General features: G+C 40.6%; 1 protein-coding gene across 2 annotated transcripts; it reads left to right on the forward strand.

The window, feature by feature from the left end:
* Positions 1–3934: 3934 nt before the first annotated feature.
* On the forward strand, positions 3935–11365 carry rdh8a (retinol dehydrogenase 8a). Of its 2 annotated transcripts, none has more exons than XM_044181854.1 (6): positions 3935–4332; positions 6733–6894; positions 8647–8826; positions 9862–9955; positions 10054–10237; positions 10359–11365. In XM_044181854.1, the coding sequence occupies exons 1-6, from the start codon at positions 4227–4229 to the stop codon at positions 10584–10586; spliced, it is 954 nt and encodes a 317-aa protein (XP_044037789.1). In that variant the 5' UTR covers positions 3935–4226; the 3' UTR covers positions 10587–11365. The 2 variants fall into 2 exon arrangements, with proteins under 2 accessions (XP_044037789.1, XP_044037790.1); XM_044181855.1 differs by lacking the exon at positions 3935–4332 and adding an exon at positions 5593–5680.
* The last annotated feature ends 3392 nt before the right edge of the window (positions 11366–14757 follow it).

Here is a 14757-nt window from a genome sequence, read left to right on the forward strand (position 1 = left end):
TCTGTGGAGAGTTCATTGTGTGTGGTCTGCAGCTGCAGCAACAGTTTTAACTCTCCTCTTGTGCAGCTTGTGGGCTACTCTTTTAGCACTTCTCTCAGCTAACAGTGTTCTCTGTCTGCCTCAAACCCCAAAAACTCTTTCCCAGCTCTCTCCTTTCTAAGTCTTTGCCCCCATTCTTTCTCTGTTTTTTAGTCTGCCTCCCGCCCACCGACCCCCAGCAACTCTTTCGCTTCGTCCCTTTTATTCTCATGAAGTTTGCATTCCACACCTCCTCTGCAGACTGCACACAAAAGAGCAGAAAGCCCTCTAGGCCCTTTCACACAGCCAGAGTCTCCTATCCTACTAGCATCAGCCAGAGTCTGTCTCTTGTCCAATGCTACTGCATGGAGATGCCACCAACAGGAGGGCCAAACAATTAGGGATAGTCAGTCTAATGCACTTGTTGTATGATGAGGAATATTACTGCAGAAATTATTTGTAAAATTCTAAAAAAAATTAGCCTGCATAAAGATTTAATATTTCGTAACATAAAAAATGTTAGGGGAAGTATTTGAAATGCAGTGTATACATTTGTTTATTATGACAAATAGTTGAATGTACATTGTACATTTAGAACAGCATCTACTTAATCACACAATCCATCTTTAATTATGATGAGTAAAAACAGACATTGGCTTTGTAAAGTCAGCTGGAAAAGCAGTGGAAGCTCCAGGAGCATCTGCTCATCCCTGAAGTCAGTACACAGGAAATCGACTATTAAGCTATAAAAGTAGGTTTAGAGGGGATGAGGGTGTCATTTTCTATGACTTGGACTTTGATAAAGAAGTTACGGATGATTTGGGCCCAGGGCACAGCTGGCGTAGGCACAGCATTGTCAGAGGGAACAGGTGAACACTGTTGGTGAGGAAGGATGTTGAAACTGATTACTACAAGGAGGGTTAGATAATGTAGGTACATAGATATAGAGGTGCAGTAGAGAAAGTGGAGCGGGGAAAGTTTGTCGTGAAAAGGGGTGGAGGGTTTACAACAAGACATTAAAAGCAGAGAAAGCACGTGGCATGGAAAAGCATGTGTGGGCTTGTATTATCCTCTCCTCTGTCTCTTTCCTCACTCTTTTCGTGTCTTAGCACCTTAATCTTCTGAAATTCCACAGCAATAGCTTGGAGGCTGGTAGATCACTGGCTGCCCAGCACCCCACCTCATCTCCATCCACACCTGTCCACTCTCTCCAGAGGCACAAGGGAAAGCATGCCAGTAACGGCCCTGACCTTACTCCTCCGGCTTACTCACCACCACCCTTTTAGCACCATATCCACTGGTGGATGGTTATGTTTTGATTGTTGGGTCAGTGTTGGTGGGCTGGTCTAGATCAAAGTGTCATGGTCATTTTTCATTCTCTGTCCGTCCCTGGCCATGACATTTGCTCAGACCACCACCTGCTGATCAGCCATAAAAATGCAAAAAATAACAGGATCAAAGGCACTCTTTTTCACATATGACTATTTTCAGTTGTTTGTGATTTTGGTGATCTACTCTGCCTTTACACTCAATTGTAGGTTTCTCTAAGGTGGTTTGCCAAATGCCTAAAATCTAAAATGTAGCCAGATATAAATGTATAAGATGTCACTGCAGTGAATGTTGTTTTTCAGACTGTCAGCTTGGATTTAAAGCTACTTTATCTGACAATGGAAATAATACTTTTATTATCTCATTGTAAACTTCTGCTTTCCTGTGAGAGAAATGGTTCATAGCTTAGGCATGTTCTAAATAAGCAGACATCAGCTTTGTGAGACAGCAAGAGGAAATTGGGTCTGAACTGATATGGAGATACTATCATCAGCTGACAGTCTGCTCTCTGTTGTCAGCATAATAGACAGTTCATCACAAGCAGTGATGATTGGAAGTCTATGAAAATGATTTTTCATTATGTATTCTCATATGTTGAGTTTTATATGCATCACATGCTTGAGGTTGCTTTTTCACAGTGAAGCTAAACTAGTCTTCACACCATCAGCATGCTAGCTACTGGCTGACCCTTAATGGATCAGGCCAGGCCAATTATTGTTAAATGTGTCTTCCCTGTGGGAGAATCTCTCCTTTCAAAGTTATGACAGAAATGAATAGCTGCTCTTGATGATGGAGGCCCGTCCATAAGTAACCTCAGTTTACCCTAAGAGGAGACAAACTCAGGAACCCGTCCCTGTCCTTATCCATTGTTCCCTCTGCTGGTCTGAGTGTGTGTGAGTGGGTGTATCTGCTTTCACCTATTCTCTTGTATTGATCTTATAGTGACCTTGATGCTTCACACTGTGTTAAGATGCATAAATTGGAATATGGTTAAAGGAGTTAACCATGGAGGATTACAACAGACATGTTTTGTGTCAGAAAATGATCATGAATGACATGAAAATTTTAGCTGCAACAGTGGAAAAAATAATCAGGTTTCAAAAGCTGGGAAGAAAAAAATCAACAGAGAATACATTTAAACTCAAGTAACCTGTGTGGAGCTACTTTATAGCCACATGTATCAGGCTAATTATTAGGCTATATTAACTAAATATTATAAAATGTCATACCAGAGTACTGCCTAATCTTCCTGAACCCTGTCCAAATGAGAAACTAAAGGCACTTGAGCTGAGAAGATCCAGCATAATAATCCCAGTTTAATTAAATTCTTAAAAACAGAAACAAATGTGCTAGTTATTCCATTATTTAATGAATGCATTAAATACATCAAATATTTTAAAGCATTAAAATTCTTTATCAAAAAAAAAGGGAATTGAAAATCTAATCAGAAAACAGAAAACATCCTTAGTTGGGGGAACCAGCTGTTTGAAATTTCCATCATGTAAAGTTGGCATGGCATTTGATAAGTAGATGCAAAAACAGTTTAAGTGAGTTAAAAGAGAAGGACATAAATTACAGATTACTTTCAACAAATCACTCATTTACTAATCTATCCAGATTGCTCTTTGGACCATCCACTCATGCCTGCTTGTGGGTTATGAGGTTCAGCATTAGAGTAAATGGAAAACATAAATTTATAGTCTTCTACAATGTCTTTTACAGTTTGCATGTGGTTGCATCACATTTAGCAACATGCCCAAACACGGCAGGCTCTGACTCTTGCACTACGGCCTTTCATCAGAAAAAAAGAAGCAAGTCTGGTCTTATCAAAGGCACTTTGACCCCTTACAACATCAGTCAAGAATAGGGTCCACTAGTCACCATAACAGATCCTTGCTAATGGCATCACTGACAAACCACACCTTCTTAGATTATTATATTTAGTTAATAATTGGATTACAGTGATACAATTAGAATAATTTATTTGATGAGCTATTATGCATTCAGCAAGCCTGTCTCTTCAGTGTGCTGCACATTTCCTTACCACCAGATGGCAGTACAATGCAGCGCATTAAGAAACACTACATTCACAAGGTAAGCATGGATGACTAGTAATTATCATAATAAATAATTCATAAATCAACTAGAGCCGAACATCAAGGCCTTAATTTGGGTGAAGATATAGTCTGGACAACAGCAAAGAGCATTTAAACAAGAATAATAATAATAATAATAATAATAATAATAATAATATATATGATTTGTTATGAAATCATATGTGCAGCCCAAATATTTAGTGGCTCATTTAAAATACTGTGTTACAATTAATTTAATTAATCACATTTAATTTAATCTAATTAAATTTAATTATAAAATGTTAAATAATAGTAAAAAGAAAAGTTGGGTATAGGCTACCATAAAATATATCATGGTAAAACTATAAGTCCTAGGCCTATTAAGAATATTAACTGTAATATAGTTGTGAACCAGAAATATCATAAGATGTGAACAAAACATTGTGTAAATACAGTTATTTGTTGTTGGGGTCACCAGCTCAGAAATTAAATAAGCACTGCCCCCTCTACAACACGCACGTGCGCGCATGCACGGCCACACACATTTTTATGGAATTAACTTCATTTTCAGGGCAGGCGGCACCTATCAAGTTTAAAATCGTGCCTGCAAAGGGTGTTTGCCATGCTACGTCTTTTTCTGGTTACTGATTTTATTGAACATGTGACTGAATTAGACGCTCACATGGCTGCGGTGGCTGCATGATCCGCTTTAGTGCTTTAAAGTCCAGTGATCGGTAGCTCCCTCGGCAGCGACCATCCGGAGGAGAGGACCGCTGAAAAACACAGCGCCTACCCGGACAAATCATGGCGAACAGCGGGCAGAAAGTTGTGCTGATCACCGGCTGCTCCTCCGGCATCGGGTTACGAATCGCCGTCACGCTGGCCAAAGATGAAAAGAAGCGTTACCATGGTAAATGCGCTTTCTTCTACATTGTTTCTTTGATCGGACCTATTAGTAGCAAGCCTGTAATAGTGTGGCTCGCTTGAAAACCTATTCCGTGTTTACTTTTCCCTGCAAAGCTCTGCTATTGCTCCAAGCCTCCTTTACGCACAAACTTCGGTTGAGTTTCATGCGCAACTCTCCGTCTAAACGCAAATGACTGATTTAGTGTAGTGTCCATTGAAATAGCTAACCCTAGTGATAGCCTATCGGATGCATATCCTTTTGTAAAGACTGAGATTCAGTCGCCCCTTTGGTTCAACTATTATCATCTGAAAGCGCAGTTTCCAGGGTAGGGCTCTGCAAGGATGCAGCTTGCCAGGCGGAATCATAAAAGGAGTCTTGTCAGCTCTCTTTCAAGTGACTTCTCCAGCACAAAGCCCCCTTTTATCGCAGTGAATTGTAGACCGCCTGCTCCGGTTTAGTGGCGTGTCTAATGTTCCTATAGTCCCCTCACTGGAGCGAGTGTTGAAAGGGGGACAAAGTTTGAGACCTGTACAAGCGAGGGTTCACTCTAAAGCAAGGGCCTTGTTTGAAGTCTTCATTGGTGCACGGTGGAGTTAGGGTGTCCCACTTTGACATTGTTGGTCTGTGTGTCTCCTCTCCTGCATCTCAGCCATCATTAATGTCACTGTAGGAACTGGAGATCCAAAACCTTTACATGTCATGGAGCCTCCGATCTAATTACATTAAACCACCTTCCCACCCCACCCCTGTTGGTAAGAGTTTGCCTTCAAGTCCCCCCTTGCTGTTAGATCTGACTTTATACAGAGTTACATAATTGGCTGTGGGCCTACCATAAGTGAGTTAACAGTGAAACCCATTATTTCAGCAGTCATCATATAAGTTCTCTAATTAATAAACAAATTTGAGCCAAGTTAAGTCATTACTGCTGTCATTTTGCCACTTTAGGAACCACTGTGCAGGGGTTAGTTAAAGTTTTCTTTTTCTTTGGGGCCTGCTAGGGATTTATTACCGTGAAATAGATGAGCAAAACAATAGTGATAAACTGCTCCCTTAACACTGGTTTGAGCAGATTTTTTTTCACAATGTGACCTGCTTTCAATAAGGCCACCACTGAGCAATGAAGCTGATCTGCTCTTTTCCCAGGGTCTTTAGGAAATCCAACAGAGATTAGCTATTGCATTTTGCATAAAGTAATGATTAGTTGCAGTAACATGCACCAAACTCAGAAAAACCCCAAAACGACCTCTGTGTGTGCAATGCAATGTGGTTCATTCAAGAATGTTTAAGCAGCCCAAGAGTAATTCCTGCAGGAGCCAGAAGAACAATGGATCTGTTGTTCACTTCTCTACCAGTACGTAAATCTCTTTGTTGCTTCATGGACACATAGTTCTCAAATCATAAGATTAGGCTTAATTAGACTTCATGAGACATCATTAATGTGTAGTGTGTATTTGACTACTTGCAAATATGTTGCATGACACTTTCACAGCAACATTCTCAAAGAAAATGGTTTTATTGTTATGCATCATGAAATGTTACATCAGTAACATTGCATGGCAGTGCAAAACCTTTACAGTGTAGCAATCCCTCTTTTAATCTTACTTATCCAACCCTGTCTCTGTTCAGACAAGAATCAGGTGAGGGTTTACCTTTATCTGCCAAGGACAACTGGTAGATTCAAATGAATTATGTGAATAAGAGGTTGTTTACTCCCACTGATTGCCATTGTGCAACAGCACTGTCTCTCTTTTCTCTGCTAGATAACATCAGTCAGAAAAGTGTTAGCACAACACACAGCATGGAAGAAGCCATGAAAGCCAAGTCAACACGGTGCTGATAGCTGCTGTCACTGGTCATGATAGATTCCTGTGCTGTATGTAGGTTAATGTTGCCAAGCGTGTAAAGTTCAGAGGAAATCAATTCTGTGTTCTGTAAACTGACAGGCGTGGTCATTGCTAGGAACTCTGACCCACACGTCTGACTCTGTCACAACTGTGAGTGTGTGTTCAGGAAGTCATTTAGTGGTGGTGGCCTCACAAATCAGAGGTCTCACAGTCCTGTGTGTCACTTCATCAATGTGACAATGGGTCAAGAGTTTTTTCTTTTAACTACAGGAAATGATTATTTATGATTTTCTTAATGATTCCCTATCAAATGATGAATAGTGAAAGTGCAGTGTGAAATTTAAAGAAATGTACAAAAATGGACTCAAATATAAAGTTATCTTAACACTGATGATTTGGAGTGCTCCACGCGCTCCTAAGCATTCTTTTGCGATTCCAAGTTGTGTTACTATACTAAAAGTCTAAAGAATCATTTTCTGGTATTATAGAGGCTCTTTTTGTAAAGTTTGAAGCCACATCATACAAGTAAAATAATGTTTTCCACTTCTCTCCCTATCAGTCATTGCCACGATGCGGGACCTGAAGAAGAAGGACAAGCTAGTGGAGGCAGCAGGAGATGCATATGGCAAGACCTTGACGTTGCTTCCGCTAGATGTGTGCAGTGACGATTCTGTCAAACAGTGCATCAACAATGTTAAAGACCGCCATATTGATATCCTGAGTGAGTGGGACACACCTGAAACTAGGCCTGCATCTCCCATTTGACCCCTTCCCCAGCTTTGAATGGCTTCTTTGATCTATCCCCTGCATGTGGATAAACATACGAGTATGAATGTGTTTTGTTTCTTTTATTATATATTTTAGAACAGTCGATAAATAGTTTCAGTATATAGCCTAAAGTTATAAAGTATTGTACTGTATGACCTTGTTCAATTCCTTCTCTGTGTGTAAGAATGATAACCAAATGCAGAGAGCACTAACACGCAACCTAGCCACTATAGAAGCCTGTATTTAACACAAACAGTAATGTCATATTTTCAAGAGAAAGAGTAACAGTAAAAATCTAATAGTCTTGTCAAGTGAAAAGGCAAAAATCACACTACAGTGTTATTACTGTAACCATATTATAACTGTAGAGACAATTTTTGAAGATTTGTAACTGAAATGTTTTAGAACAGTGGTCATCCCCATGATTTTTCAGTTGACATTAAGAGTAGATGGGGGGAGGAGACTGAGAGAGTCTTGAAATTCCAGTGGGCAGATAGATTCTGCACCAAAACAGAAAGAACCACCATACTGATCTCCTGAGTGTGCCAAATATAGCTGAAACTCTATCTGCAGCTCTATCTGCCCATGACACCTTCTTTTACTTGTTCTTTTTCTGTAGGGAGGTTAGAGCTAAAAAAATGCCAAAATCCAGAAATCAGCATTAGCATGTCACCAACAATTTATATGGTCCTTGGTATTGATCAATCAATATAAAGGTTCAGTATGTAACATTTAGGAGGAGTTATTGGCAGAAATGGAATATAATATTTCTAAGAGTGTTTTCATTAGTGTAATATCACCGGAAAATAAGAATTTGTGTTTTTGTTACCTTGGAATAAGCCGTTTTTATCTACAGAGGGAGTGGATCCTCATGCAAGGCCACGCCATGTTTCTACAGGAGCCCAGAATGGACAAACCAATCACTGGCTCTAGATCAGTTTGCGTTTAGCATTTTTCACAGCCACCGTAGTTTCTCCTACACCCTTGGAAGGGGACAGTGGGACGAGCTTTGATGCCACTAAATCCTACATACTGGACCTTTAAGTCATTTTATCGTCATTTTGTGTTACAGGGGCAGTAAATTGTATGTTGCTAGAGTAATAACTCGTGAAAAGGTGACTCTTTTCAGTTCTTGTGTTTTGTTTAAACCTTTCGTCTGGATAAAGGTTCTATTTATAAACCTGCCTCCATCTTACTCAAAATCTAACATTACACCCCCCTTCACCTAATCACTCAAGACCCAGAGGCCCTTCAACATGGACTGGTTTTATATCACACTTCTCTGTTGTCAGACTTGTCAGACAAGTCTGTCTCAGACAAGTTTCTCTCTCTCTCTCTCTCTCTCTCTCTCTCTCTCCCCCAACTGCTTGCTCATGGTGGGATTTGTTGGGTCTCTGTAAATAATATTATAAACAGTACAGTCTAGACCTGCTCTATATGAAAAGTGCAATGAGATAACTTCTGTTATGAATTGGCACTATATAAATAAATTGAATTGAACTGGATTGTCAGATACTGACATCTGGTGGCAATATCAAGTAATACCATCTGTAATCTATCAATTAGGGATATATTCTTGTAGAAAGCCCATGTGAACAGTGCAATACAGATATCACTTCATATTAAGTCAACAATATATTTTGATAAGTGCAATGTTGGAGAAACAAGTAGTGTGTCATCTCTGTGTCTGTGTGTTTCCTGTCAGTCAACAATGCAGGTGTGGGCTTGCTGGGACCTGTGGAAAGTATCAGCATTGAAGAGATGAAAAGAGTATTTGAGACCAACTTCTTTGGTGTTGTTCGCATGATCAAAGAAGTGATGCCAGATATGAAGAAGAGGCGCTCAGGACACATTGTGGTCATGAGCAGTGTCATGGGTCTTCAGGGTATGATTTGTGTGTATTTAACATTACAGAATAAAATCTGCAATCCAGTTAAATTTGATCCAAAAAACACAGAAAAAGATACTTACAATTCTAACCAACAGTTTTAAGACTGACTTTGCAGTTGTAGACAGGAGCACTGTAGTCATATTTTAAACTGGTTTACTAAACTATAGCATCACATCTGCAGTCATAAAAATACTTTTGATATAACTCTGACATCTTTAGTTACAGTAGTCTAAGGCTCACTTGAAAAGCAGGAGATTTTAATTCAATTTTCTTCAAGCTACAGGATAACATACGCTGATCATCCAAAGTGACCTGCACATGTTTTGGACAGACCAGTGCAGAGTCTGAAATTTTCAAAATCACTCATATTGAGCTGTAAATCATACAGTTTGTTTTGTGCTTTAGGATCTATTAAATTAGTGAAGTCAAAAATCAGAGTTTATAGTACCATGCAAAACATAGATAAATTAAGTTTTTTTACATAACAGAAGCATTTTTTTAAAATGCTGAAAGAAAACACAAGCTGCTTTTTTAGCTAGATGTAATCTGCTCAAATGTATTGTTTTCCAATTGTAGTTACTGACAACGCTAGCAGTTTTTGTTTAAGGTTATATGAGAATGCTTGACTGATGAAATCTGAAAATATTTCTAGATTTAAAAACGTAACTTTATTTTATTTATTAGCTGACGGCGTATGCCTTACATTTCCAGTAAAGGTCTGCTGACCTGACTTGAGCCAAACAGCAAGCAGTTGCAAAGAAATGTTGTGTTTGTTTTAACTTGTTTGACGTGCCAAATGGGCGGGGTTTACCTGAACAAGTTAAAGAGTATCTGATAAGTGGTCAGTCACAAGCAAGTAAGCTAAACTGACTTACATATTCTGTCTGGCACTTGTGTTGTCCTATGTGATATCTATCTACTTGGTTGATTCAAGTAGCTTAGGCCTTTATGTGTAAATGATGTCTGCTGTTAATTGAATACTGTAAAATTTGATAATACAATGGTGCAATCTCTGTTTTGTTGGTTTAGGAGTGGTGTTCAATGATGTTTACACTGCATCTAAGTTTGCCATGGAAGGTTTCTGTGAGAGTATGGCCGTGCAACTGATGAAGTTCAATATCCGGTAGATTACCCTCTTTCCTCTGTTCTTTCTTCACATCTGTCTTTACTTTGTACTGTATATGCTCCCTCACGGGCCTTTCTGCATCTGACTCCACATAGGTTGTCCATGATTGAGCCTGGCCCGGTGCACACTGAGTTTGAGACAAAGATGATGGAGGATGTGGCCAAGATGGAGTATCCAGGAGTAGATGCCGACACAGTTCGTTATTTTAAAGACGTTTACCTGCCATCATCCATAGATATATTTGAAGCCATGGGCCAGATGCCAGAGGACATAGCCAAAGTAAGGGAGCAGGTTTCTAGCTCACATTATACGAATCTGATCACTAACTGATACAAACATTCAACCAGCATACATAGCAATGAAATCAGTCAAAACTTTCTTTTGCTTCTCATCTCTGTAGTGCACTAAAAAGGTTATTGAGTCAAGCAGCCCTCGCTTCAGGAATCTGACCAACAGCCTCTACACACCCATTGTGGCCTTAAAGTACGCAGATGAGACTGGTGGCCTGTCTGTCAACACCTTCTACAACCTGCTCTTCAATTTTGGCCCTCTCATGCACATCACCATGAGCATCCTCAAGTGCCTGACATGCAGCTGCTTGCGTAGACGCACCATCTCACCTAACTGATGAGGGTGTCCAATCCTGTCCCTTACCCTCCCAGTTTGTTGACCCACCCAGTTCCTACTGCCTTTTCCTGAGGTTTTGGGCTAAGCAGGTAGAGCAGAGCCAGTAACCCTGGAGACAGGAAGCGTCTTTTAGTTCAAAGACACTACCATGATAAGCTTTGCCAGACAATATGCACAATTGCACAAGTTGTTGTATGCAGAATGATCTCATGTATTCACAAATACACACACAAAACATGCATACACAAAAACACAGAAATACAAACAACACACACATTGGATTATTGTACATACAAATTATAAAGCGAAGGCCATGCTTTAATCATTGCTATATGGGAGGAACTGAACAGTTATAGTGTAAGTGGTTACATGTCTATGTCATTATAAAGAGAATACACAGACAGGACTTGAGATACGAGCCCCATGGACAGACAACAAAGCACAAAAGATTAACTCAGTTACAGAGAGAAACAATAAAATTATAGAGAAGTGATAATGCTATAACTTGTAGCCCAGATAACTATACACTCAGGCTCACCAGAGTTATAACATTTATGAGAGAGACAAAAAGAATATATCTGCTTTTACTGTGTTGTGCTCTTAATTTCATGTTTGCCTTAACATAGTGTTCTCATGGTCATAACTGCTGTTAAATCATATTTTTAATCTTTTGATAAATTGAATGTTTTTGGTTTTTAAGGTTTTGTGACGGGGTGGGTCAGGTATTTTTTATCTAGCATCTTGATTTAGAAATAAAGAGATTTCTGATTTACCCTCAAAGGTAAATGGTAAATGGACTGTACCTTTATAGCACCTTTCTAGTCTTCCGAACTTTAAGCGCTTCACACTACATTCACACACTGATGGCAGGTACCAGATGCTCATCAGTCAAAAGAAACTAACTCATTCACACACACTCACTGAAATTTCTTGCCCAAGAAAACTTCAACATGTGGGCTTGGGGAAGCTGGGAACGAACCACAGAACCTTCCGATTTGTGGAAGCCCCGCTCCACCTCTGAGCCACAGCCTCTCCATCCCAAGATCCCAAGGTGTATATTTTATATATATATATATATATATATATATATATACATACACACACATTTTTTTAAGGATATCAATAACAAAATGTCACCATTTTGACTAGTAATGCTTATTGATACTAAAAGCTCTTCAAGACTTTTCTCTGTTTCTGCAAGACTCCTTGGGTATCAAGAGGGGGCAGTATTTCACTGTTTTTTTCCCCCCTGGCAGCAAACCTGATGATTTCACAGTATCAGCAGTAAGCAGAGGTGGAGCTGTAGTGTAATGGAATTTGTCCTGAGACAAGTGCAATATCATTAAATTGATTGAATCTTTAGATTGTGATTATATGTTGTTACAAAAACAGGCCATCATGTTTTTTTATATGCAGATTTATTTCATTTATTGGATTTGTAACACTACATGTTTCAATAATACAATGGTCAACATCAATCCATACTGATAATTTTGAAAGGTTAATTTGGAAAGATAAATATTCCTTAGTGGTAAGCAGTAGTAAACATTTTCAGTATCTCAGCTAACAGAGACTTTAAATTATTGGGACCATATTTAGATAAAGACACACATAATGCCTCTTGCAGAGCACGTACTTGTTTTTGCATATGCATTTTTGGAGTGTCCATGTTTCTGCACATACGTACACATTAGCATGTGTTTGCATATATGCGCGCGTGTGCGTGTGTGTGTGTGTGAGTGTGTTGTATGAGCATGTCTATGGGCCAAGTTAGTGATCTGTTGATGGATATATAAAGAGGTCATGGCCTGCTCCCCATCAAAACCCCTCCCTTGAACCCCCACCCGTCTCACAAACACACACCCTGCTTTGTGCCGTGTGAGAGAATGTGACCTGGTTCCCATCCCTGAGGAGGGGTGAACCCTAATGACGGCCTCCTCAGACACATTGCGCAGCCCTGTGCCTCCCTCTCCAGCTGGCCCCCTTAGCCCATCCGGCCAGGACCCCCTGGTCCACACTGGGAGAGGCCTGCGGTCGGGCCTTGATAGCCTAGCCAGAGTTTGTCCTTTCTGCACACACACTGTCCCATCTCATCCTTCCATGCCCTGCCATGTCCTGGCTAGTTACACTCACCAGGTACGACTGCATGGAGCTCATCATCAGAGGACAGTGCAACTGGTTGCAGACCTATATTTTCTGTGCAGTGTACAATGAGTGCAGCGCCTCAGCTCTGTGTATGTGTCTTCATCAGAGGCGACAGCTCCGCACAATGGAACAAAGACGCTGTCAATCACAATCAAATGGGTGTGTGTGCGGGGTGGAGGGGAAGGGGATTCGAGGAGGTTGGGGGAGGAGTCTGTGTGTCCTGAATGTTAAGGGGGATGCCAAGATCCAATGTGGGACACTGAAGGCTAAGGGCAGGGGGTGGGTGGGGGCTTTGGGGAAGTGAGGGGTGGGGGTGTGCTGCATTTGGGAAAATGAGAACTGGGGTGCCCAGGCATGAATGGAAGACCTGTTTACTAATTGAATGAACACAGGAGTTACAGCAAAGTTTCATTAAACAAGAGGTCTTATCAAACCATTGTTGTGTACCTTTGTTTCACAATCAAGAATGTAATTGCAATATAATGAGGGCAGTGTGATGTGGTTAGGCCTTCCCTTAATTGTAACCCTGTCACAATTACTGAGCCACTAAACATAGGCTCTGTCTTCATGCATCCTTGCTGTGTACTGACTAACAAGCCATTTGCATTTTTAGACAGTGAATATGAGAGAAAAGACAAAAAAGGGAACTTCACTAGTTATCTTTGGCATGTTAGTAGGATACATTCTTTGCAATCTGTCTTCCTTCTGTATTGCTGGGTCATCCTTGGTTCAGCCATTTTACCACATCCTCCTTTCACTGTCATTATCACCATAGAACCACACCTAAGCCTGACTCAGAGAGTGATGAGATAGACTGGGGAGTCAGAGATCAAAAACAAAAGGGAGCTGCAGAGGTCAGAAAATTGTGAGAACTGAGTTGCGAAAATGGAAAAGCGAAAATAAGAGAGGGAAAGTGTGAAAGAAACAGAGGAAGCAAAAGAAAGACAGAGAGGTCTGGGTGCTGTGGGATGCTGGTATTAAGTGGAGCTAATGTCTAGACAGGGTGCTTCAGCCTGATCCCAGGTCAGGATTGATCAAAATCAGGCTCCACTTATCTGTTTCTGTTATTATTTTCCTTGCTATCAAGGATCCTTTCTGAATAATTCTGAATAGTGTCACAGAATGGTAAACAGAACCGCCATGTGACTGAGCTGTGGATCAGACATATATTCAAGGCATAACAAGACAGATGAAAGCTGAAAAAAGGTAGAGGTCAGCCACCATTTCACATGGCTGCATGTGACTGGAGATGTAGCCACATGGGACATATTGCTATCCATAGAGCTGATCTGGAGTCTGAAAGGAGCTATTAATCTTTATATATTCAAAACAGGAGAAGCCCAAGTTGCCCTGTTGCTGGCCTGTGGAGGTCGGGTACATTAGAGCAGCCGAGGCCACAGGGAGAACCAAACACACGTCTATCGCTCCTTCTCCCTCTCTCTCTGTCCATTCCCTTTCTCCTTCTTTCTCACTCAGTCGCTGAGGCCCACTGTCTGTCTGCCCTCTCCTCTGTCCATCTCCATAACTCCGCTGTGCAGTGACCTCTCACAGACCCAACGTGGCTCACTTGTTTATTCAGACATGGAGAGCGAGGTCATCATCTCTCGTTCTGAGTAGAGCTGCTTGTTTGCAAGGCCATTCAGGATCTTTTGGAGGTCAGAACGTACATCAAAAGAATCTTGGCTCTAGCTGGCCAGTCATACACATTGTTTTACAGACACAGAACCGCTATTGTTATTACAACATTAGCATTGTCTCTTTTCCCTACTGCTCTTCCAGAACATAAACAATCCAGCAGGAATTTCCAGACTGGGACTCAGTCTGCCGTATTGTTTTGTTCCACTCTGTTCACTCTCTCAAAACTACCAGTTTCAATGACTGTTAAACTCTGATTAGATGGTTCAATCTGTGTACAAGCATTATAATTCTCAAACAAGGGGATGATGGTTGATTGCACTGGGTTTAGAGATCATGTAATCTGAGCTGGGGTAACATGAACCTCTTGTTTTTATTATGGACAATGAGGT

This window comes from Siniperca chuatsi, linkage group LG21 (assembly GCF_020085105.1).
Source record: "Siniperca chuatsi isolate FFG_IHB_CAS linkage group LG21, ASM2008510v1, whole genome shotgun sequence".
Lineage (NCBI taxonomy): Eukaryota > Metazoa > Chordata > Actinopteri > Centrarchiformes > Sinipercidae > Siniperca > Siniperca chuatsi.